We start from the raw sequence: 27,296 nt of genomic DNA on the forward strand, positions 1-27,296 counted from the left end.
TTTCATATTTAAATTCATTGAATAAAAAAAAACGTTCCAAGTGGGTTAAGACTTGGAAACTAAACTGAAAAAAATCTAGTGATATTGTTTTATTACGTGAGCTCCGCCAAAATTATCCGGACGATTTTAAAAACTACCTAAGAATGGACGGTGAAGATTTTGATTTCCTGTTGAAGATAGTGGGCCCTATGATAAAAAAGCAAGACACAATTATGCGTGAGTCTATTAGTCCAGAAGAACGTTTGGTAGCAACACTGCGATTTTTGGCAACGGGGAGATCTTACGAAGATCTGAAGTTCAGTATGAGAATATCTGCTCCTAGTCTATCACACATTATTCCAGAGACATGTCTAGCAATTTACGAAAGTCTAAGAGCAGAATATATGAAGGTAAAACAAAATATATTTTAATAACAATTTAAAATAAAAAACTTGTTCAACTCAACTTAGTTGTATTTAAAAAAAAATGCAATACCTTTCCACAAGATATCATTATAAAAAATAGTCCAAATTATTAAAGAACAAAATAATAAAATATTTAAAAATGAGTCACTTATATCAAATTAAAAAAAATAATTGAAATACTGTTTTACCAGTTATAATAAAAAAAGTAAATAATGTAATAAAATTATAAAAATATAATTATAATAGAATTGTTACTCTTGAGGAGAACTGTTTAAAGATGAGCCACTAACATTTGACAATTGAGAATATACTGGAGCTGAACTATTATAAGATTGCATCGATAAAATATGGTGGTTTAAAGGAAGTGTAGGCGTTTGAAGATCATAATTTATATGTGGGACTATCGTTTCAGGTGTATTGTTTTGCTGCAAGTTGGAGAAATACAATTCATCATTTCGAATGTTTGTTCCTTCTGGTTCATAAACATCAGTTTCTGGAGTTAATGATCCCAATAATCCCTTAGATAAGACATTGTTAATCAAAAGATCAGCATAAATACTCTGTTTATTTTCCATCTTTTTTAATTTCGCCGCTACGTTAATTCCAATCGCATCATACTCATTTATTTCTGCACTTTGACTTAGTGCCTGGGTACACGCCTTCATAAATTCCACTTGGCGATCTGCAACGGTGCGTTTTTTTTAGTGGAACACAGTGTCTGTGCTGGCTGAGGAGCAGAGAAAAACTTCGAAGTTGTTGGCTGATCTATAATACTAGCTGTATCTATATTTGTAAGCTCCAACACTGATCCCTAAATAAATTATCAATTTAAAGAACCTGTCATATGTAAATACAGAGTATATAAAAAAATTATAAGGTTTATTTGCAAATGAAATAACTTTTTGTTCACTTTTTTAATTTTTCTATTTTTAAATAAAAAAAAAACCAGAGCCGTCCCGAACAACAATCATGGGGGGTAGACCTACCAAACTTTTACGAAATTACGTAAAACAACGATTTGACTCCAAACGAATTTTGATATTTGTTTTTATTCAAAAGTTATAAGTCGTAAAAACTTGAAACATATATTCTAGTAGTTTTTTAAAGTGACATTGTCTTCATATAATTTTTTTTTTCAAAATATTTCAGCTATTTATAGGCATCTAAAATACTCGATATTTTTAATTTTTTTTTTTATAAATGACAGTAAAATTGTATTCGTTGGGTAAAAAGCTTCAAAATTAAATTTTTAAAACAAGACTCCTAATACATTGTCACAATAGTAGTTAAAAAATATTAAAAATACATAGTCACAATTTTTTTTAATAAGCATTGAAAGTTCGAATTTTGACAAAATACGTAAAAATCACGAAAATTTGCAATTTATTTTGAGTTAGATATTCATAAAAATTTTTCTTTTTAAATCTAAGGTTTAAAAATTCTATACAAGATTATTCATGACAAAAAAATTTCTACAGGAAAGTCAAATTAAATTTTTATGAGCATTTGAATTACAATATTAGATATTCACTCAATTTCTTTTGTACCGATATTCTTGTTTTGTTGTTATATAAAACCGAATAATAGTAGACTTGAAATTTACACCAAATATTTATTTCATCAATTCCTAATATAATAGAAGTTTGAAAATATTAAAAATACATAGGCACGTTTTTATTTTTATAACCATTTAAAGTTCAAATTTTGACGAAATTTGTTTAATTGAAAATTTACAAATTTCTTGGTTATTAAAAATGTATAAAATGTTTAACTTTTATAGCTAAGGATTGAAAATTTGAAACAAGGTTCCACGTAAATAGTTAATTCTGCTGCAAAAAAATTTAAAAAAATATTCAAAGAAAGTTTATTTTAATAGTTATTTTAAGTTCAAATTTGGATGAAATTACTAATTAAATAACCAAAAAATAATAAAAAAAACTATATAAAAAATCACACAATAATATATTCATCGCTCCACTCAGAATCTAAAATACATTAAATAGAAAACATGAATTTAAAATATTTTATTACAAATTAAATTTTTTTCTCCTATAGTTTCCATCTAACACAGATGACTGGAGAAATATCGGCACCGGTTTTTAAAATCAGTGGCAATTCATAAACTGTGGCGGCTCGATCGACGGAAAACATATTCGAATTGTACAACCCCCCAATACAGGAGCTAAATATTATAACTATAAAGGTTTTTATAGTATCGTATTGATGGCTATTGTTAACAGTAATTATGAATTTACGTACGTTGATGTCGTTAAAAATGGAAGAATATCGGATGGTGGCGTGATTGAAAGTACTTTATTTTTTGAATTATTAAATCAGGACAAATTACATCTCCCCAAAAACGAAGTTACTGTAAAAAATATGAATTTCGTATTTCTCGCTGATGAAGCTTTTTCGTTGAGTGAAAATATTCTAAAACCATACTCTCAAAGAGAATTAAACTATGAAAAACGGATCTTTAACTACCGATTATCAAGAGCCAGGAATTGTGTGGAAAATGCATTTGGTTTGATTGCCGCAAGGTTTAGAGTATTGCAAAGCGCTATACATTTAGCCCCAGAAAAAGCCACCTACATAGTATTAGCCATATGCATTTTGCATAATTTTTTAAGAAAACGTGGGGGCTCCTACATTTCAAGTTCTACATTTGATAGGGAAGATAACAATCATATTTTACAAGACGGTGAATGGAGAGATACCAATAGTGAACTTGAAGGTTTACAACCTCCTCGTAATGCCTCCATTTCTAGGCTTGCCAAAATGAACCGTGAACAATATAAGGATTTTTTTAATAATGAGGGTTCAGTGGAATGGCAAGACAATATCCTGAAATCGGGAAGAGCCTAATTCTACGAAAAAAAATATTTTTTTGGTTTAAAATTATATTCATATGATATAGCAAGTTATTGATATCATTATTAATAATATTTGATACATGTAAATATGTATAATTTTTTTTTTAGTACCTACTTATAAAGATGTTTTCGTAAATATACAATTTTTTTATTATTATTATTAGCTTCTATATAGTGTACATATGATAGCTCAACAACTATAAAAATATAATTAGGTAATTAAGATACACATTACAATCTACAATTTATAAGGTATTAAAATTATTAAGTATAAATTTAAATAATGGCATTAGTATTTATTTTAATTTGGAAATATTAAATTTTTTTTTTTAATTTAACTATTAAAATAGGAAGGAATCCATTAAATGAGAAAAAATTATAATATTATGTAAGTAAATAACATTTTTATAATACCTATGCTGTAAGGATAAATTTATCATTTTTTTAAGAATAATTTAAAAAATAAAATATTTCAAATACTTACTCCATCATCGTCGTCATTATTCTGTTCAAAATTTGTTTCCTCATTTGTTTCATCGTTACAACTATCAGAAACATTGATACATATGTTACCAATATTACATATGCTGTTTGATGGAGTTTCTTGGTCTATGGTGAATTTTAATAAATCATAATACCAGAGAGTCGGCTTATAAATTTGATCAGCTCCATTGCCAGAACGTTTTGAATTTAAAACTTTTTTCAGTTCTTTCCTGTAGGAACCTCGAAGTCCTTGGATTTTTTTCACCACGAAGTCACGGTTTGCTGCAGGATGGATTGTTTTGCATAAATCGACGAGCTCATCATACGCGGCACTTTTTAAGTTTTTGTTTAAGTATTCTTTGGATTTTATTTTCCAAAGACATGGGAATTCACGATACTTTTCTAAAAAAGTAGTCGTAAATTCTTTAGACCAATATCGCGTATCACTCATATTCAAAATTTTATAATTTTATATTTTAGTAACAAACTAATAGTTTTATATTCTAATAAAAATATTAATTAGAATATTAAAATATGGCTAGTCGTTAACAGAACTTTTAGTTGAAACAAAAATCGACAACATACGAAATGAAAGTGAGTGCTAGTTAAACACGCGCGTTCAAGCTAGTGTGTGTGTTCGATCTTGGTAGGTACAAGCTTCGACAAGTCTGTACAGGCAAGCGACAAGTCTGTACAGTATGTACGTCATGAAGTATTATGACCAAACTAATATTAATAAGTCCATAATAATAAAACTCCTAAATAAATCACGTATCCTTAATTTATACTCAGAATCGCAGGCATAATAACTTCCATACTCATTTTCTACCTAATGAAATTTATATATATATTTTTCATCCTTGATTGACAATAGAACATTAAAGATATCTACCAGGCACTCAGAAAAAAAAATCCCAAAATATTAAAAAAATAATTTCTGAAAAAATTTCTAACACTATAAGAACAAATAAATGTGGAATTGTGAAAATACAAAAACAAAAATTATTATATATACTTACTCGTTATTAGTTATTACTCACATAGCATCGTAATATTAATTTAATACTAATTCGATATTGAAAACTCAGTTTTAAAGTTTAAATTAATGTTAACATATGACCAATTGTAGTATAATTTAACATTTATTAAAGATCGGATAAAGATGAAATGCCGTAAAATTAAACTCCAATGAAAACTTGAAATAAGCATTCAATCAGCATTAAGAATTTTTTCTTAATTGAATGCTATTTAAATACTCAATAAACATAAGTCAAATTGTATTTGAACATTAATTTAATAATAGTTAAAAGTTTATCCCAAATAATTCAACCTGTATAGAATGTTATCTTAATTTAAATAATCAAACTTTAAAAGTAGAGCGCGGATTTACGTGCATTAAAAACCAACCAAATATGCGCTAAAAAATCCTAATTATGCATAAATATATGCACTAAAAACTCCCGTTTAACAAAATATTTTTATGGACCAAACCTAATTAGAACTAAATTTATTTAATTATATATTTAATTGAATTCTTTATAATACAAATTGTATTTATGTTGACCATCAGACGACTTTGTAATATGGAAGTTTCACTGCATTAATATTTTACAATTTAAATTATTAAATTACTCAAAAAATTGTATGATTGTGTAATTGCATATGTATTTTTATTATTTTAATTAGGTATAATATATGAATTACATTGATATATTAGTTTCTTTTCTTTTTATATTAAATGGTGCTTGAATGAGTGCATATTTTATAAATTGTTCGATCTCTTCATTAATGGTTTCACTTTGAAATTTTTTCAAACACTTGACTGAATCTGTATAATATCAAATAAAACATTTTTTATTACTAAATAGACACATGATTCATAACAAATTGTACTTAAATATATAACAATCATTATATATAAAAAATAATCAACATCGGAAAAAATTTAGGATATAATATACATATATATTATAAAAATAAAATGTATAGATAACAATGCTAAAAAATAATTTTTAAAAATTACTAAATATTTTGTGTAATAAATTGGAAGTTTAAATATAAATTTTAAAATATAGGTTATATTATGTATACTTATACAGTGGAACCTTGATAATAATCATCAATAGTTTTTATTTTTTTATAATAGTCTATTATGTTCAAGAGAAACGTAATTTATCTTGACTTACTTAGGTTTTCAAATTATTAAGGTTTTAGAAAATAAAATTCAAATTAAAAGAAGCTTTTAAATAGTACTTATATTTTTTTGTTATTGATGTTCATTACTATATTATTATAAAAATATATGTGTAATACAAATGTTCAAATATGTCAAATATATATAAATGTATTATAATAATATGTAGACAAAACAAAAATTTATAATAAATAGTATAATAGTTTATTTTAATAACAAGTATTTTTTGCAAAGATAATGTGGGATAAAACATTTTAAGAAACACAATCAGTGATAAAATTATCAACCCATATAACAGCCTCTCGGTGTGGCTATCTGATCATTGATAAACTTTGGATTTTCTTTAGTTTTTTATTTAATTTATCAAGGTTTTTGGAAGAGCTGAACATCAAATATTTTGAATTTCCAATGGTTCTATATAGTATTTATATTATGTTATTCGTATACTTAACGAGTCTCGCACAATACAAAATGGTGTTTATAAAAAACAAATTGTCACATATATTATATTGATGCACAGCGATAAAATATACTTCACATACGAATATTATTATAAATATAATATAATATGTGTATAGGATTAAATCATTTTTTTTAATACCGAAGATATTACTATTAAGATATCTTGAGTACTTATAATATTTGATTACCTTAATCATGTTTAGTGAAAATATGATTATAATATTATGATATTTAAATTAAATTAATACATTTAATGATATAAAACTATATAAATATATTCATGAAACTTACTAAATATGACTTTCGATATTGCAAGATTGGAAAAACATTTCTTTTTATTTCCTCTGCCATGGAAAGAGTACAACTTTAAAAGGCTGTCCGTAAATAGAAATTTCATAATTCGTTTGACAAAAATCTTTACCGTTTTTCCACCAAGTCCTATCAGCTTCTTTTTCTAGATCAAATCAAGAAAAATATAAACACATTTATAAGGGTACACTCAGTGCCGCAACTACCGGGGGTGCAGGGGGTGCATTGCACCCCCAGCAGAGAATTTAGAGGGCCCCAAAGGGGCCCTCTTTAAATAATTGAAAAAGACTTAAAATTATTACATAGTAAATTAGAAAATAATATAGATAATAATATGGGTCTAATATCTATACTCTATAAATAAAATATATATTATGTTCTGTGCAACAATCATGTTACCAGTTAAAGCAGAATCAGTAATAATTTATTTTTAATAAACCACCTTTGACTATCGAATATCGATTAGGAAATATAGTTGCTTTTGAAAACTATACTATTAAATAACAATCTAATAAATTAATAGACCCATATACGGGCCGTCATCTGTCAAAATATGTGCTGCCCAATAAATAATTAATAACTATTATTAATATTATTTATTATTCATTACTATTATAATAAAAGTATAAAACCTCAACTTGGCCGAAACCCTCGACTCAACTCTCGGACCACAACCGGATCAGAAAATAAAAACGCTTAACTTTCTTAAGCTAACTAATTTAATTAACAAAATATAATTGTATCTATGAACCCTATGTATATTATCTAAATTGTTATTAAGAATTGTGAACTAATGGCCTTTGCTGCCGAGTTGTTTTTAAGATCAATAAAAAAAAAAAAAAAAAAGGTATAAAACAACTATAATAATTTTTCAAATAATGAAATGGTTATCAACATTTTAATCATAATCCCATGGGTGTATCAATGCAATTTACGTATTTACGTACATTTTAAAATAATTTACGTTAATTAAAAAAAAAGCATTATTTAAAATATTAAAATTAAAATATTGAGTTATAAGTTATAACAACGGTTTCCAATTTTTTCCGATTTCGGTTTTGAATTTAATACCGGTATCCAATTTTTTTCGGTTTCGGTTTTAGATTATAATACCGGTATCCAATTTTTTTCGGTTTCGTTTTCGATTTTGATTTCGGTTTCGGTTTTTTAACGGTTTATACCGATTTCTGAAACCGGTTTTGAAATCGGTTTCAAGCCCTGATTTGAATGAGCTATATTTATACTTAATTGTCTTGTTCATTTTTAAATGAGCTACCTACTAATTTGGAGCAATATGGTACGTTTATGAGGTAAGGTACATCCAATATATCTTATTTATTCTAAGATAATCATTTGGTGATAATTTAAAGTATCCGTCATCCAATGAGGTCATTCGTATTATATATAATAGGGGCCCCTAGGCCCTAACCTAACGCCGGCGTTATATAGGTAAGCCTGAAGCTAATATGAAATAAGCAGATAAACTATTACTCTATTACCTTAAACACGTAAACACATTTCTTAACTCTAAAATAAAAATTGTACCCAATTATTTAACTTACTCATATTATATCAGTATTTTTGTTAATATTATTAATTTACTATTCTTCAGCAGTGTTTAATATACATTGTATATAGATATATAAGTAGCAGTAGGTATATACTATATAGTGATGGCCAATGAATAAAAACTTAATTTCAAATACAAACCTATATAGGTATAGTCAAATACACTTGTATACGATATTACCTATACCTACGTCCTACATTGAATCATTTGAATCATCTATCTTATAAACTACACTAAGTGCCTATACCTATAGAAATAAAATAACCAAGTATGTAATAGGTACAGTCAGTATCACCGTTTATATACGTAATGTATAGGTTGGTACGCTAGGTATATATATAAATATATTATATACAGGCAACAGGCAATAGGATTATATATATTATAACGTGCAGTAAGGTGCGCCAAAGAATGCAGCTGAAATGTGACAATTGAAATCTTGCGACGGTAGGTATAGCATAATATGTAACGCGCCGTTCGAAATGCATTATTTCTTTGATAAAATATAGGTACATAGTATGAAATTCGTGCCTATGTTCTATGGTTATGACTTATGATGCAGTAAAAAATGTGGTTATCAGTGGCAGGGCCACAGGGGATTTTGCAGGGTGCTTAACTCCCCCTCCCCCTATTGACATTTTTCCCATGTAATAAATGTATTGTTTATATACAAAATCTGTTGAAAACTTAGTTTAGTTTATACTACCATATATTATATCTATCTATACTTAGGTATACCGTATATATTAAATTTACCTATTAGCCATTAGGTACTACTCAATTAGGTGTACCTATGTATATAATATACATGTTAGTGCGTTATGCTGTTATGTTGGTATATACTCTATATAGCATTCAGTAATTTATCGGAAACCTTAAAAGCTGTAGTCGAAGCCATGTAATATTCACATATATTACCTATATGGCAATATTAGGTTCGGTTTGCCAGGTCATGCAGTGTGTGTGTGTGTCCTGTACTCCTGTATAAGCTGTATTATCTGTATATATAAAACAGTAAGCTGACTGACTGATCTATCAATACACAGCTCAAACCATTGGACGGATCAGGCTGAAATTTGGCATACAGATAGCTATTATGATTTAGGTGTCTGCTAAGAAAGAAAAATTTTTGGAAAATTCAGCCCCTAACACAAAATTAATTAATACAATATCCTAACCTAACCTAACCGTGCTAATATCAGGTGAATAAAAAAAAACCAAATTTAACCATTTTTAATGTTCTTCTTTTAGTCTTAACTTTTCACTTGCCCAGAATAAAAATTCTGATTCGCAGCAGTATATTATCAGATAGGCAATATATACATCAAGAAATTCTGCGATGGCGAAAGTTTTGCAGCAAACAGCAGTTATTTTATTGGATGAATGTACGATTACGCATAAAAAATCACTTGAAGCAATACGCCGCACAATGCAAGATCTACGTGACAACCAAAACATTTTTGGTGGTGCATTGATATTATTGTCAGGTGATTTTAGGCAAACATTGCCTGTAATTCCACGCTCAACACTAGCAGATGAGATCAATGCGTGCCTAAAGTCTTCTTTCCTGTGAAGATATGTGCGAAAATTGACGCTAAACATAAAAATGCGTGTTCAGTTGCACAATGATCAATCTGCAGATCGGTTTTTGAAGCAATTATTGGAAATCGGAAATGGCAAAGTTTGAATCGATAACACAAACGGTTTAATTTGTTTGCCAAACAATTTTTGTACAATTCTCCAATCAAAAGAAGAATTGATTGAACGAGTGTTTCTGAATATTGTCCAGAATCACAGGAATCACAATTGGTTGAGTGAACGCGGTATTCTGGCACCAAAAAATGTGCATGTCAATGCTATAAATTATCTCATCCAAGAAAAATTGCCTGGTGCAGTGACATCATACAAATCTGTTGATAGCGCATTGAATGAAGATGATGCAGTCAACTATCCAGTTGAATTTTTGAATTCGTTGGAACCACCCGGTATGCCGCCGCATTGCTTGAATTTGAAGGTCGACTCATCAATTATTTTACTACGGAATTTGAATGCACCAAAACTGTGCAACGGCACAAGATCAGCTGTAAAAAGATTGATGCCGAATTTAATCGAAGCCACAATATCGACTGGCAAAGCGATGGGGGAAGTTGTACTCATCCCACGTATTCCTTTGATACCAGCAGACATCCCATTTGAATTCAAACGATTGCCATTCCCCGTGCGCCTATCATTCGCCATGTCCATCAATAAGGCACAAGGACAAACGCTCCAAGTATGCGGTTTGAATTTGGAGGAGCCGTGTTTTTCGCACGGGCAACTATACGTGGCCTGTTCAAAAGTTGGCACTCCAAATTTTTTATTTGTGTATGCCCCAAATGGACAAACAAATAATATTGTTTACCCAAATGTGTTGGATTGATAAATAAATAATTTGGAAAAAAATAAATGATTTTCTAGAAAAAATTATATGATTTTTATTGCATTTTTCTTTTGGTGCTGCGAAGCGCATAGGGGCCGGCTATTAATTATTATAAAACTAACTCTAACTGTACAACCTACGTGTTTTTTTTTTCGTTTGAAAATTCATGTCGTTTATTTAAGGAATGTTGCTAGGGGACGGAAAAAAGAAAAAAATAATAAACATCTGGTTTAAGAATTTCATTTAGAGAAAGCAATAACTACACACGAGCGAAGCTGGGTTATTCAGCTATTTATTTATATTATTAAATAATAATAATAATAATTATTATTATTGATTCGAGGTTGTCATTGGCAATATAATATGGGCATAGGATATTATTTATTGTTTAATTATTTTCACTTTCATTTATAAAAAAATGTCATCTATTGAAGAAATTACTGTGAATAGAATACTGACATCTCAAATATTTTTACCAATTATCGGTGATGGTGCCTGATTTTTCCATTCAATTTCCTTTCATTTGTTTAACACTCAAGAAAGATGCCAGGACATCCGAAATACAATTGCTGTGTATGTTTCTGATAATTTACCTTTATTAATATGTCTTACAGTTCATACGGTGATAACTTTTCCACTGCTGAGGATTATGTTCGTGATATGGGCAATCCTACTGTCTACGGTGGTACTACGAATTGTTTGCAGCTGGCAATATAAGAAAAAATTACTTCTCCGACCGGATTAGGTATACTGTTGTAAAAACCATAAAAGAACTCGCAGACAAAATATATCCAGGTATCGAAAACATCAAAGATAAATCAATGGACTGTTTATGTGGGATGGCCATCTTGACATCAAATAATGATACAATAGGAGACATAAACAAAATATTATTGGACTCTTTCAAAGAACAAAACATGGAATACAGATCAGTGAATTCAGTACTGGAAATAGATGATGCAGTTAATTATCCGGTTAAATTTCTCAATTCGCTCAACCCTCCTGGATTTCCACTACATTTATTAATGTTAAAAATTGGTTGTCCTATAATGCTTCTAAGAAATCTTAGTCCACCAAAATTGTGCAATGGGACACGTATACAGATTATTGGTCTACTAAAGAATTTTATAGAAGCTATTATTATGACTGGATCTGCAAAAGGTGAATCAGTTCTTATTCTTCGCATACCAATGATACCATCAGATTATCCTTTCCAATTCAAAAGAATGCAGTTCCCTTTAAAAGTATGTTTCCTATGACAATAAATAAATCACAAAGGCAAACCTTGAAATTTGCAGGGATCGATATAAGAGAAGATTGTTTTTCACATGGCCAATTGTATGTGGCATGCTCCAGAGTCAGTACGCCCACAAGTTTCGTTATTTTGGCACCAACAGGAATTACAGCTAATGTAGTTTATAGAGAAGTATTATATTAACGGTAAAAACCAGCTTAATAAACAATTAATATATATGACATATTTTTTTAAACAATCCTATTTAAATTAAATTTAACTAGACAATATTTAATCTTACCAGATAACAACAATACATAAACCCGGCAACGACGGGTGATTCAGCTACCTGTCGTCCGGAATAAACATAAATATTTGGTCGACACATGGATAGCTGAACTACACATTTTGTTTTACACTCAAGGTGCTTTCGTACCAGGGTCCATAAGTATAATAAATCTAATTCAAAATAAGACAAGTTGACCCTGCATGCGCACCGCGAATGCGTATTGAGAACGAAGATTTTACTAATAAATCAAAACACTGATTGCAGCCGGGACAGGAACACGAGGTGTTGACACTACTGTCCCCAAGGTACATTAAAACACGCTGATTTACAAAAACAAGATAACTGGTAATTTTGGCGGCACGGCGTGTACCAATAGCCGCAAACGCGAGAGCGAAAAACATCGGACGGACGAGCGGGTGAACGCGCACAATAATATTACAAACTTTAAGGGGGGGCGGACAGTGGCGATAGGGAAAAGGCTGAAATCTTGGTGAACATCTTGGTGGAGTACGTCTACGAAGGTTAGACAGAAGCAAACACAGCGTGCCATGTTCACCAACGACTTCCAAATTAACCGTTTGGTCCTCTTCCAGGCAGACCTCCGTCGACCAACAGACCGTGCTTCCGGGTATTCCGGGAATTCAGCAGGTACCGGCGGGACAGTCTTCACGCTGCCGTCGTACACTGGTGAAGTGGTGACTAATGGATTCGCAGTTCGGGAGACGACCGGAAATGTTCGCTCCGTCGTATCGGTAGCTGCTGCAGGACAACTGCCGCGGTGATTCTACGATCGACGGCTAGGTCCAGCGCGTCAATCAACGAGATTTCCCAGAGTGCGTCTGTATTCGATGTCACGCGAAAAGGTGCAGCAGGCTCCGACGATGGTCCACCGATACGCACGTCCTGCAGTCTGTAGGTATACGGGTGAGTTCATCCTCAATTCCGGCGACGACTCTTCTTTGCAGCGTGTCCGTGATGCAGTAACGGTGACCCGACCGACCGCGGCGATGATATTGAGGTTCACTACCAAATCTAGAACGTCAACTATAGATCGACTCTCGTTATTGGCATACAATTGTTGGAATTGTTCAATTCCTACTGTGGCGTCCATACCTACAGTATAAGACGTGATAAACGGACGACGAATAGAAAACTATATGAACAGGACGAAAGCTAAACACTTAACGACGGGTTTAAAAAAACTATTTGTTTCCTATACAATAATAATAAACTGTATGGTAGTACCTATATAGTGTATATTCAACATTGTGGTCAGTAATCACTATAGTTACATTGAAGCCTGCAGCTATATAATAAGTAGCAAATAGTTAAAATTAAATCATATATTATAAATTATACAGTCTTTTAGCTAGCGTTCTTGATGTTTTATTCCATTTTTTTTTTTAGTACTGGTTCTGGTTCTTAATTATTTATCTCCTTTCTTAAAACATTTTGAGTAAAAAAAAATCATTTTATCTATTTAAAAAAATTAAGATGCTAAGATAAAAACAATTAACAATGACTACCTGTATTATTTTAAGATATATACGTGAATAATGTATTTCATAGAAAATAGGAAAATCTCTAAGGAGACATAGTACAAATAAAATAAAATATACAAAAAATTCAACTAGTTACATAACAAAAAAAAAAAAATTGAAAGAGGGCGTTGGCACCTAACAGCAAATGCAATTTCAGGAACCAAAAAAAAAATGTAGAAGAAATTAAATAGTAGGAACACACATCACAAAGTACAAACTAAAATGCACAGAATCTTAAAAAGAAAAAAAATTAGTTCATTAAAGATGGATTATTCGTATAGCACCAGGTTATTAATATTTCAAAAATTCGACTAATGTTAAAATCATAAAAAAAAATTGAAGGAGGGTGTTGGCGCTCGCAGGCAAAAGCATTTTAGAAAACAAAAAAAAATTTAAAAAAAAAATATTATTGTAGGAATACACATTACAAAGTCCAAACTAAAACATCTAGAATCTTAAACAGAAAAAACTAATAGAAATATTTAGTTCAATCAAGAAGGTTTATTCATAGCGGACCAAGTTATCATTGTTCAAGTCTATACAAAAAATTCATTTAGAGTTACATAACAAAAAAAAAAAATTGAAAGAGGGTGTAAGCGCCCGCAGGCAATGCATTTTAGAAAACCAAAAAAAAATGTGGAAAAAATGTCACTGTAGGAATACACATTACAATGTACAAACTAAAATGCCCAGAATCTTAAAAAGAAAAAACTAATAGAAAAATTTAGTTCAATCAAGAAGGTTTATTCATAGCGGACCAAGTTATCATTGTTCAAGTCTATACAAAAAATTCATTTAGAGTTACATAACAAAAAAAAAAAATTGAAGGAGGGTGTTGGCGCCCGCAGGCAAAAGTATTTTAGAAAAAAAAAAAAAATGTGGAAAAAATGTTACTGTAGGAATACACATTACAAAGTACAAACTAAAATGCCCAGAATCTTAAAAAGAAAAAAAATTGGTTCATTAAAGATAGATTATTCGTATGGCACCAGGTTATTAATATTTCAAAAATTCGACTAATGTTAAAATCATAAAAAAAAATTGAAGGGAGGTTTTGGCGCACGCAGGCAAATGCATTTTAGAAAACAAAAAAAAATTAAAAAAAAAAATATTATTGTAGGAATACACATTACTAAGTCCAACCTAAAACATCTAGAATCTTAAACAGAAAAAACTAATAGAAATATTTAGTTCAATCAAGAAGGTTTATTCATAGCGGACCAAGTTATCATTGTTCAAGTCTATACAATAAATTCAACTAGTCCCATAACAAAAAAAAAAAATTGAAGGAGGGTGTTGGCGCCCGCAGGCAAAAGTATTTTAGAAAAAAAAAAAAAATGTGGAAAAAATGTTACTGTAGGAATACACATTACAAAGTACAAACTAAAATGCCCAGAATCTTAAAAAGAAAAAAAATTGGTTCATTAAAGATAGATTATTCGTATGGCACCAGGTTATTAATATTTCAAAAATTCGACTAATGTTAAAATCATAAAAAAAAAGGTGGATAAGTGGATGTCGCTCTGCTGTACGGTAGGTTACAAGTGGGTCACTATAATGGATGGTGTTAAATTTGAATTCAATGATATAATATGATTGTATAAGAAAAACGATTCTGAGCGAAAACGGTCAGTCACCCTATGATATTACCAAGTATATTTGATGATATTATTGTGAATAAAGTAATTTATATATAACCTATTGACGTGGAGCCTTGTTTTAAATTTTCAATCCTTAGCCATAAAAGTTAAACATTTTATAAATTTTTAACCACAAAATAATTAATAAATTATAAATTTGATAAATGTTGTCAAAATTTGAACTTTAAATGCTTATAAAAAAAAATTGTGCAAATGTATTTTTAATATTTTTCAACTGCTATTAAAACGATATATCAGGAGTCTAATATTAAATTTTCACACTTTTTTACCCAACAAATAACAATTTATTGATATTTATAGAAAAAAAAACTAAAAAAATTGAAAACTGACAATGTCCGTAAACAGCTCAAATAGAGTCAAAATATTTTCAAAATTGTATGGTGTATAGAAAATGCTAATATAAACATTCAGTGAAATTTTCAAGTATCTACAGTCATTCGTTTTTTAATTACAATAAAATAAAAAAATCGTTACATGAGAAATCGAGTAAATATCAAATGTTGTAAAAATATAAATTTCAGACGCTCATAAAAATTTAATTTAAGTTTCTTCTAGACATTTTTTTTTTGATAAAGGTAGACAAACTTATGAGTAATCTTATATTACATTTTCAAATCTTAGATTTAAAAAGAAAAATTTTTATGAATTCTCATCAAAATAATTTGCTATTTTTCGTGATTTTTCCGTATTTTGTCAAAATTTGAACTTTAAATGCTTATAATTAAAAACTGTGACTAAGGATTTTTAATTTTTTTCATCTGCCTTTGAAACAATAAACTAGGAGCCTTCTATTAAATTTTCAAGCTTTTTTACTCAATAGATAAAATTTTATTGATATTTATAGAAAAAAAAACTAAAAAAATTGAAAACTGACAATGGCTGTAAACAGCTCAAAAAGAGTCAAAATATTTGGAAAATTTTATGGTGTATAGAAAATGCTAATATAAACAACCAGTGAAAATTTCATGCATCTACGGTCATTTGTTTTAGAGTTACACCAATAACCAAAATCGATTTTGTTAAAAATCGATTTTGCGTAAAAATTCCCGTTTTTCCTTAATTTTTCTTTTGTTTTTCACATCGCTTTTGAAAACTACTGGGAAATTAAAATTTTGACCTCCCCAATGCACCAACGATATTCACTTTCCCATCGAACAAGATACTGAAGTCGAAAATCGAAGCATTATTTCGACTACTTATCGTGTACACAGACACAAAAATAAAAAATAAAAAAAAAATAAAAAAAAAAAAAAAAAAAAAACACACATCATTGTAAAATCAATACATTCATCATTTCACTCAGAATCTAAAATTGAAGGGAGGTTTTGGCGCCCGCAGGCAAATGCATTTTAGAAAACAAAAAAAAATTTAAAAAAAAAATATTATTGTAGGAATACACATTACTAAGTCCAACCTAAAACATCTAGAATCTTAAACAGAAAAAACTAATAGAAATATTTAGTTCAATCAAGAAGGTTTATTCATAGCGGACCAAGTTATCATTGTTCAAGTCTATACAAAAAATTCATTTAGAGTTACATAACAAAAAAAAAAATTGAAAGAGGGTGTAAGCGCCCGCAGGCAATGCATTTTAGAAAACCAAAAAAAATTTTAAAACAAATTTTATTGTAGGAATACACATTACAAAGTCCAACCTAAAACATCTAGAATCTTAAACAGAATAAACTATTCAAAATATTTAGTTCATTAAAGAAGGATTTTTCATAGGGCGCCAAGTTATCATTGTTTAAAAAGTATATAAGAAAAATTCAACTAGAGTTACATAACAAAAAAAAATTGAAAGAGGGTGTTTTCGCCCGCAGGCAAAAGCATTTTAGAAAAAAAAAAAAATGTGGAAAAAATGTTACTGTAGGAATACACATTACAAAGTACAAACTGTAATGCCCAGAATCTTAAAAAGAAAAAATTAATAGAAATATTAAGTTCAATCAAGAAGGTTTATTCATAGGGCACCAAGTTACCATTGTTCAAGTCTATACAAAAAATTCAACTAGTCACATAACAAAAAAAAAAAATCGAAGGAGGGTGTTGGCGCCCGCAGGCAAAAGTATTTTAGAAAAAAAAAAAAAAATGTGGAAAAAATGTTACTGTAGGAATACACATTACAAAGTACAAACTAAAATGCCCAGAATCTTAAAAAGAAAAAAAATTGGTTCATTAAAGATAGATTATTCGTATGGCACAAGGTTATTAATATTTCAAAAATTCGACTAATGTTAAAATCATAAAAAAAAATTGAAGGGAGGTTTTGGCGCCCGCAGGCAAATGCATTTTAGAAAACAAAAAAAAATTTAAAAAAAAATATTATTGTAGGAATACACATTACTAAGTCCAACCTAAAACATCTAGAATCTTAAACAGAAAAAACAAATAGAAATATTTAGTTCAATCAAGAAGGTTTATTCATAGCGGACCAAGTTATCATTGTTCAAGTCTATACAAAAAATACATTTAGAGTAACATAACAAAAAAAAAAATTGAAAGAGGGTGTTGGCGCCCGCAGGCAAAAGCATTTCAGAAAACAAAAAAAAATGTGGAAAAAATGTCACTGTAGGAATACACATTACAAATTACAAACTAAAATGCCCAGAATCATAAAAAGCAAAAAAATTGGTTCATTAAAGATAGATTATTCGTATGGCACCAGGGTGTAGGCGCCCGCAGGCAGTGCATTTTATAAAACCAAAAAAAATTTTAAAAAAAATTTTATTGTAGGAATACACATTACAAAGTCCAACCTAAAACATCTAGAATCTTAAACAGAATAAACTATTCAAAATATTTAGTTCATTAAAGAAGGATTTTTCATAGGGCGCCAAGTTATCATTGTTTAAAAAGTATATAAGAAAAATTCAACTAGAGTTACATAACAAAAAAAAAATTGAAAGAGGGTGTTGGTGCCCGCAGGCAAATGCATTTTAGAAAACCAAAAAAAAATGTGGAAAAAATGTCACTGTAGAAATACACATTACAATGTACAAACTAAAATGCCCAGAATCTTAAAAAGAAAAAACTAATAGAAATATTTAGTTCAATCAAGAAGGTTTATTCATAGGGCACCAAGTTATCATTGTTCAAGTCTATACAATAAATTCAACTAGTCCCATAACAAAAAAAAAAAAATTGAAGAAGGGTGTTGGCGCCTGCAGGCAAAAGCATTTCAGAAAACAAAAAAAAATGTGGAAAAAATGTCACTGTAGAAATACACATTACAATGTACAAACTAAAATGCCCAGAATCTTAAAAAGAAAAAACTAATAGAAATATTTAGTTCAATCAAGAAGGTTTATTCATAGGGCACCAAGTTATCATTGTTCAAGTCTATACAAAAAATTTAACTAGTCACATAACAAAAAAAAAAATTGAAGGAAAACCAAAAAAAAATGTTATTGTTGGAATACATATTACAAAAGTACAAACTAAAATGCCCAGGATCTTAAAAAGAAAAAAAATTAGCTCATTAAAGATAGATTATTCGTATGGCACCAGGTTATTAATATTTCAAAAATTCGACTAATGTTAAAATCATAAAAAAAAATTGAAGGGAGGTTTTGGCGCCCGCAGGCAAAAACATTTTAGAAAACAAAAAAAAATTGAAATTAAAAACTCCAAACTAAAATGTTCAGAATCTTAGACAGAAAAAAACTATTCAAAATATTTAGTTCATTAATGATGGATTATTCAAAGTGCACCTTGTTATCAATGTGTAAAAAGTATATACGAAAATTTCAACTAGTCACATGACTAAAAGAAAATTGAAGGAGGTTGTGGGCGCCTGCAGGCAAATGCATTTTAGAAAACAAAAAAAAATTGATATTAATTATATTGTGTGAATACAGATTACAAACTTCAAACTAAAATGTCCAGTATCTTAAACAGAAAAAACTATTCAAAATATTTAGTTCATTAAAGAAGGATTTTTCATAGAGCACCAGGTTGCCAATGTTTAAAAAAATGTATACAATTTCATTACCTAAAGATAAATTCATAAAAAAAAAATTGAATAGAAGATGTGGGCGCCTGGAGGCAAATGCATTTTAGAAGGCAAAAAAAATTTTAGATGGCACTGGCTTATCAGTGTTTAAATAATCTATATAAAAAGATCAATAGGAATTAAATAACATAAAAAAAATGTGGAGGACGGAAGCCTGTAGACAAATTAACATCATAAAGCATACACAAATGAGATAAAATTAAACATTTAGTATTCTTTGAAGACTTACATATTTGAAAATATTCATATTAAAAATCAATTGAATTAAATGTATGAAAAAAAAATTGATAGGGGAACGTGGGCACCCGCAGGCAAACGCATTTTAAGAGGCAAATAAAAAATTTTAAATAAATCATATGGCACCAGGTTGTAAATGTTTTAAAAAAAGAAATATATAAAAAAATCAAAAAAAATTAAATATATAAAAAATTAAATTGAATGGGGAACGTGAGAGAACCTAGCCAGCCTCTTTTCAAATTATATAGTATGTACACAGGTACTCAGTGTACTCCCAGATATAGCCGGTTATTGTCGAAAAATATTTATACAAAAAAATCTACTAGAGTTCAATGAATCGAAAAAAAAAATGGTTTGAGAAACCTGGGTGAAATAACACTAACTAAAAGAATACGATGGAAGCTAAATACTGCAATACATGTTAACTACAATCCAAAAACTAGGTATTGTTTACATTATAATAATACGAAAAATTATTATGATCAGAGGTGTATCACCGTAATATATGTATAAGAAAATGTATAAAAATGAATGTAATTTATAAAGGATGCAAAGAAATTAAATGAGAAAAAGATCCTGTACGGACTCTACTATGTGATTGTTATTTATGAAGGACATAAAATAATGTTTAATTTAAAATAATATTGTGTTTGACTGTACCCAGCCAAACACAATATTAAATTACGAACTATAAAGTCTAAATGCAAATAAAAACATAGTCAAATATCTATCTACATTTTATAATTTGTTGTGGTAAAAAAATCATTAATTAATGTTGGCTGTATTTAAGTTTTTAATAACTATACTGGTACAACTCTAGCTGACAGTCTTTAAGACCGAGTTAAAAACTATGATAATTAGTTAACGTCGAATTTCCTGTCCTATCCTCACCTTACCTCACCTAACCAAATTAATAATATTTAAATATTTTCTTTCAATGTTATGTTTACAATATCGAATACCTTGATAGTTAGTAGGAAAAGATCATCGCAAAGCTCACGACCAGTGATGATAGTCGTCTATCATCACCGTAGCTTCAACTAACCATAGGTTTACCTAGTATGACCTTCGTATGACTTATTAGGAAACATAGAATAAAAAGATCCCGAGTTGCAGGTTGCTGAACTTAAGTGTTTGATTATCAAGTTGATTCTTTGATTGTTGACACCTTAATCCATGCTGAGGGGAAGGCAAATTGAGGCTCCTTTATATTGATAGTCGATACTCGATATAGGTATACTTTATTTGGCCTCAATTGTTCCCCTCGAAGACCGCTGATATGACTATTATGATAGGACATCCATATCTTTATTATCTATGGTGGAGCCATATCCTGCTCACTCGAACAATTTGAAACACATAAAAGCGATCAACGAGTCTCTATTAATGATTTATCAGCATTCAGCATCTATCCTCTCACAACACACACTTGGAGACAACACATGCACATGAAAGGTTTTTTTTAAAACAACATTTTTAATGATTTTTTTTAGCTTCATGTTTTTTTTTAAAAATTCCAGGATAATGTCGAGCATGGGAGAGCAACTTTATAACTTATTCAATTAATTTTATTTTGACTTATTGAAACATGCTATGGAGGATGGCCCTATTGGTCGTCCAGTGTCCACAAATATTTCAATTCATTATATGAAATCCCAGCCCTGTCCCCCATACTCTGATATTAAAAGCCCAGCCCACCTTCATATTCTCTATGCAAAAAGTAAATTTAAGACAAATTTGTAAATCTATGCACGGTCTCTCTATTGTATTAATATTTGTGATTTCATTAATTTTCAGTATTTTGCATAATTAGATTGGGAGAACTTAAGTCAATATCATTTACACAAGACTGCGACTAACACAATCATACTTTGATAAAAGTATATGATATAAGTACCTTCTATATTTGAATTAATCGTTTTTTTATGAGTATAGTACATTTCGTAATATTTTTTTATAATATTTACTGTTAGTGAAATATTAAGTTTGTATTTCTAATATAATATATGTTATGATATTTATGGACGACACTTGCACCATGGCCCCTCGATATAGTAATGTGGCGACCCGGCACGTCTCTTTTAGATAAATGATTAAATACTTAATCAAGTCTTCCAATTTACTAAACATTTATGTTTTGTAGATAATTTGAAGAAAAATTTAAAATTGAAGAGAGACTGTGTGAATTAACAAAATTTGTGGTATGAAATGTTTATTTGAACACCTGTTATAATGTATTATATTGAACTTAAGTTAATTTTTTATATTGTGCTATAGTAAACATTTGAACATTTATTACAATATACGTATATTATACATAGATTTCAAGTATGATTTTTTTTAGTTTTTTTTTTGATAGTTACCTACCTACTACAATACAAGACACTTTATTTTTATATTTTGAAGCAATATATGTTTTGGATTATTTAGATCTGTATAAATTAAATTTCAGGCCCGTAGTTTAGTATATTTAAAGTTTGTATGCTCAGAGTCGTGGAACCAAATTTGTTCAGACTCTACTAGAATTTTGTAGTTAAATTAAACTTAATACATTTTCCTAATATTTTAACAGAAATTATAGAGCTAAAAATATAGAAATAACTATATTATGTTACGGTCCATAGTTCATAGTTTTGTTTAATTTCTAATAATAATGCTTTTTAACATACTTTTTCATAAATTAATATTTATTACAGTTGGCTTTTATGATTTGTTTGAACTATAAGTACGAATTTTTTTTGGGAGATCCCTATTATTACAACATTGTTACCAATATGCGTCTCACTGTACCCCGGTTCCCACTACAGATAAATCATAACTTATTACCAGGGCTGTGAATTAAATGCATTTACATGCTTTTTTGCTACACCGGATTCGGCCAAAATCTTATTTTACATAATATTTTTTTTTGGGTTAGTTCATATTAATTGCATGATTTCATGATTTCTCCGGTTCATCCGTTTAGAAAAATAAATAGGTCTCTACCTACCAAGTGTGTAAATAAAGAATTTTTTTTTGTAAACCAATTTGAATTATTATTTATTAATTTAAAAAAATTTTAATAAAAACGTTTTCATTCAGTATTTTTTTGAATTTTAAGTGCATACATGCAGACAAATATTTAACACTTTTTCATTGCATTAAATTCACAGCCCTGCTAATCAACTTTACTTCCAATCATGATAGTTAAGAGGACGTTATACCCGCATGTGTTGTCTCCGTCTTACAAGTGCGTAACATAGCAAATTTTACGCTCAGCCAAACACGTTTAGCTCGTTAATTTAAAAATTAGAGTGAATTGACCTCTTATAAAATCTAAAGGTAAGATTTTTATCTAGGCTACCTCATGGGTTTTTAGTATATTTTAATTTTAAAGCGAGTTATGAGTACTTATTTTAAAATGTATAAAAAATTAACAATTTTAAAATACTCATAACTCGCGTTAAAATTAAAATATAATAAAAAGCCCATGAGGTTGCCTAGATAATAATCTTACCTTTAGATGTCAAATTATCAACAATCAACTGCTTCTTCAACTTGATAACACTTAAGAGGATGTCAGATTTTTAGCGCACCATTTATTTCTCTCTCTGACCCACGCACAATCATTTTAGTGTTTTCTTAATCGTACATTTGGTATGCTACGCGTGGATCAAAGATGGAAAACAAATAGTGCGCTGACATCACAACCAGCAACAGATCTTTTTATTCTATCCTATAAGTCAAGGCCGTAAACCTATATCAACTGATAACGGTAGTTTCAGCCAAAGAGTCAAGTGGCCTTTGCAATTCAAGATCCTTTCCTACGTATTCGGCGTTGTTAACATAACTATTCTACCTTTACACTTTTTCTTCCCCCGTCTCTCACAGCTATATACAGGTTCAGCCACTCTCATTCCACACCTCCATATGATCGGTATTCTGTCTATCCATCTCTTCTTCAGTCTTACCTACCCTAACCTTACAATTCTTTTTCATCTTTCCGTTTCATACACCAAGCATTCTGAAATCCTGTTGACCCATTTCCTTATATGCCCCATATCACACACTTCCTAATTCATATTCACTCAGTCTCTAGTTACCTACAAGTCGTCGTACTTGATTATCGGTGAAAATATTTAAATATCATTGAGCTAATTCCCTACTCGAAAGAATTAGTAAATAAAATATCATACCTGACCAATTTTCTAATTTTGAACACGACTTTATTGATAGCCGGAATAGTGTTATACCAGTATAATTGCAATACAAATAATTGAAAAGTTTCGGGCAATACATCCCCTGATCAATTAACAATAATAAAAAGAAACCTACTGAAAAATAAGAAAATACATTCCCCGTGACGGAATCAAAATCTCCTACAAAACTTAGTCTTCGAAACACTGAAACGCTCACACATTTCAGTCTGCTTATGATATATTATTCCCAGTTGGAAAATGTTCACTGACGAATACCATTTCTGAAATAACACGCATCTTGCAGTAAAATGTTCTACAATATTCTAATAACCTATGCGTTACAGTCTACAGATATTATATAAACCTACCAATAAATACCTAATATTAATTTTTATTATACAGAGTTTGTATTTTTAAATGTTGTATTCAAGGATGTATTAGTTTTATTTTTATACCTAACAAAAATTATATTTATTCACAAGTCAGTTATCAACTAGAACTCGACTACGAGTAAGACAGCGTTTGGATCGTTCGAACTGGCGCGGCGTATAATTTATTATTATTATACATCCTTTGGTAGGTAGTAGTAAACGTATGTGGTTCTACGTTACCGAGTTAACAGATTTTCCGTGACAACAAATATTTAATTCAAGTCTAAAAAGTAAATTTAAGCCCCAAAATAATATGAAAACAAACTTACGCATAAACATCTACTCTTCCAGTGAAACCTAGCTGTACTGCAGCACACGCTGTCGCCGAAGAAACAGCTCTCTTCATCCGTCTACATCTCGCTCCATCTCCATCTCTCTCACTTTGACTTTTGACTTTGACAAACTGCTGACAGTATAAATAATAAATTATATAGCACAAGTTATCGTTGTCGAAGATTTTATCATAGCTAGGCCTTTCTGCTTAAATTATCACCGTTATATACCTATTATGTTTTATTACACCATACATACTTACAAGTTATCGTCGATAACAATTTTATCATAAAAATACATTACTGTAGTAATATTATACATATCGCTCATTGAAACTTATCTAGTATAGAATACTAGTATCTTTATGATCTGTAATATATTCTGGTTTTCTATTTCAAGGGGGGTTGTGCGATGACAAATATTGAAATAAGCTAAAAATACATATTTTTTTGGTTTTGAATATGAAAGCTGTGAGATGATCGATATGAATTTCGTGAGAAATCTAGAGGTACTAGAAAACTGAGACGAGTGTGTCGAATGAAATAAATTAAAAAATTGATTAACACAACAATCGCTTAAAAATTAATTAAATTCAAATAATGAGATAAACCTTATTAGATCATTTAAATTGTCCAGAACAAGCCCCCAGTTGTTGGTCGCATGCCAATTTTAACCATATACTAGACCACAAGTTTATAGACATTCTATAATGTATTCTCCTGCCGGTGACACTGTTGGAGAAAATATATTTTTTTAGTAATTAAACTACGATACGAATTATAAATTACGTAGGTACTTGTCCAATACTCGACTACCAGAATTTAAATTAAAGAATGTGATATACCTAGGTAACCTATCGATCGATTCTAAAACAGAAACTTAACCCAGGCACAAATAATATCACTATATCAAATAGTGAAATGTGAAAATTTGAAGAAAATTTCCCTTAGGTATATCCCGTAAACCCCCCCCCCTAAAAAAAAAAAACGTACGTTTGAGATGTTCTCTAGGTATGATCTGCTATGTACTTACAAATCATATTAAATAACATTAATCATTATGTATTTTCTTATTTTATTAGGAAGGTATAAAAACCTACCTTCCTACTAATAAAAGCATTGCCTAATCATTGATTTCAAATTTTAAAAATTATTCTACTATAACAATAAATTAACAGTTGTAGGCAAAGTATTATAATTTAAGGTATTTTTCATAACTTTTGCACACCTATAAAAACTGGATTTTAAAAATTACTCTACGTCTAGCGGTTATATAAGTTTGTCTGACAATTAATATTTACATTAGGTCTACCGCTTCAACAGAGTAGAAGGACAAGACTTACGTAATTATTTATTCTTCCGACGAAACGCGTTCCCTTCGAGTGTATAATATTATTGTCTAGTGTCAGAGCTGTGCATCTCCGCCAAGGAAAATGCAGCGCGCGTCTTCATATCTCCGATCCAAAAGTTCAGTCTGGAAGTATTGAGATTAATGACATTTATAAAAATAGGCACCTAGTTTAATAACCAGAATGGAACGAAATATGTGAGTAAGTATTGGAATCGCTGTTCGTCTCAGACGATTGTCATTTGCCATAGATTATTTATAATTATAACCTCACCGTCCTAATCATAGAATATATATATAATATTATATATGGTCCTAACCGATGGATGATGGATATTTTTACATTATCTTCAAAAAAACATTTATTTGTTTCTACTAGATGCAAATGCGGTAAATTGAATTCAAATTTATAATATAGATAACGGTTTTTTTTACTTGGTAACCATTCATTTATTACTTGGTTTATTAACAAATTCTAATTGATATAAAATAGTAATTGAATAAAAATAGTTTTATTGATCCCAATATTTAAAAATAATGTTTCAAATAAAATAATAAAAAAAATTTAAGAAATACCTATTAATTAATATGTATTACCTAAATAACAAAATAACTAAATAAATTCGTAGCTTAATAAAATGTCCAGAAAAATTAAAAGTCTAATTTAAACGAATATAAAATATAATTTAGATAGGTGTATAGGTAGTGTATTCGTTATATTTTGAGTTTCATTATAGCACATCAGTCAATCAGATGCTATTTAATATTTTAAAATAAAAAACTTCGACAGTAATTCCATATTGGCAAGTGTTGTTTTCTATAACTGAAGACCGAAGTTATAGTATCGAGCATAACGGGTACGTAAAAAAATAGAAATATAATTAAAAAAAATTACCTTTATTTAATTGTATTTAATTTTTTTTTAATAAGTTTTTATAATATTGACTTCAACCCATATAAATGTTCTTATTTAATTTTTTCAATTTGTTGATAATATATGAAACGAATTCTTTGCTTGGAAAGCAATGTTTAGAAAATGCCGTTTATATTTAAATCCGTGGCCTAATTATAAATAATAATTTCTGATGCATTGATGCTGAAGAGTGAGGGAGGTGCACAATCAGCCGAACCGAAATCTAACATGTTAAACACTTAATATAAACAATTTTTCACACACGCGTCATGGTATGAAAATAAAAAATATTTATAATTCATATTTATACCGATTTTCTACCGATTTATACCGATCTTCTATATTAAGAATAATTATAAATATATAGCAATAACAAATCATTTTTGAGTAGCGGCCCACCGGGAAAGTTCCCAGTATCCCGCCGGCCCAGTCCGCCCCTGGTTCATATTGTAACCGAAAAATC

General features: G+C 29.4%; 1 protein-coding gene and 1 long non-coding RNA gene across 2 annotated transcripts; both read right to left on the reverse strand.

Moving 5' to 3' along the window:
• Positions 1 to 400: 400 nt before the first annotated feature.
• LOC132942074 (uncharacterized) lies at positions 401 to 3,920 on the reverse strand. The gene is made up of 2 exons (XM_061010376.1): positions 3,762 to 3,920; positions 401 to 1,215 (listed from the first exon to the last, which is right to left on the reverse strand). The coding sequence occupies exon 2, from the start codon at positions 1,067 to 1,069 to the stop codon at positions 656 to 658; it is 414 nt and encodes a 137-aa protein (XP_060866359.1). The 5' UTR covers positions 1,070 to 1,215; positions 3,762 to 3,920; the 3' UTR covers positions 401 to 655.
• A 1,504-nt stretch (positions 3,921 to 5,424) lies between these two features.
• LOC132940912 (uncharacterized) lies at positions 5,425 to 26,213 on the reverse strand. Its single transcript, XR_009664108.1, has 5 exons — positions 26,195 to 26,213; positions 25,916 to 26,046; positions 24,570 to 24,703; positions 6,708 to 6,870; positions 5,425 to 5,588 (listed from the first exon to the last, which is right to left on the reverse strand). It is a non-coding gene; the product is annotated as an uncharacterized LOC132940912 (long non-coding RNA).
• Between the last annotated feature and the right edge of the window lie 1,083 nt (positions 26,214 to 27,296).

The sequence above is a fragment of the Metopolophium dirhodum genome, chromosome 3 (assembly GCF_019925205.1).
Source record: "Metopolophium dirhodum isolate CAU chromosome 3, ASM1992520v1, whole genome shotgun sequence".
Taxonomy (NCBI): domain Eukaryota; kingdom Metazoa; phylum Arthropoda; class Insecta; order Hemiptera; family Aphididae; genus Metopolophium; species Metopolophium dirhodum.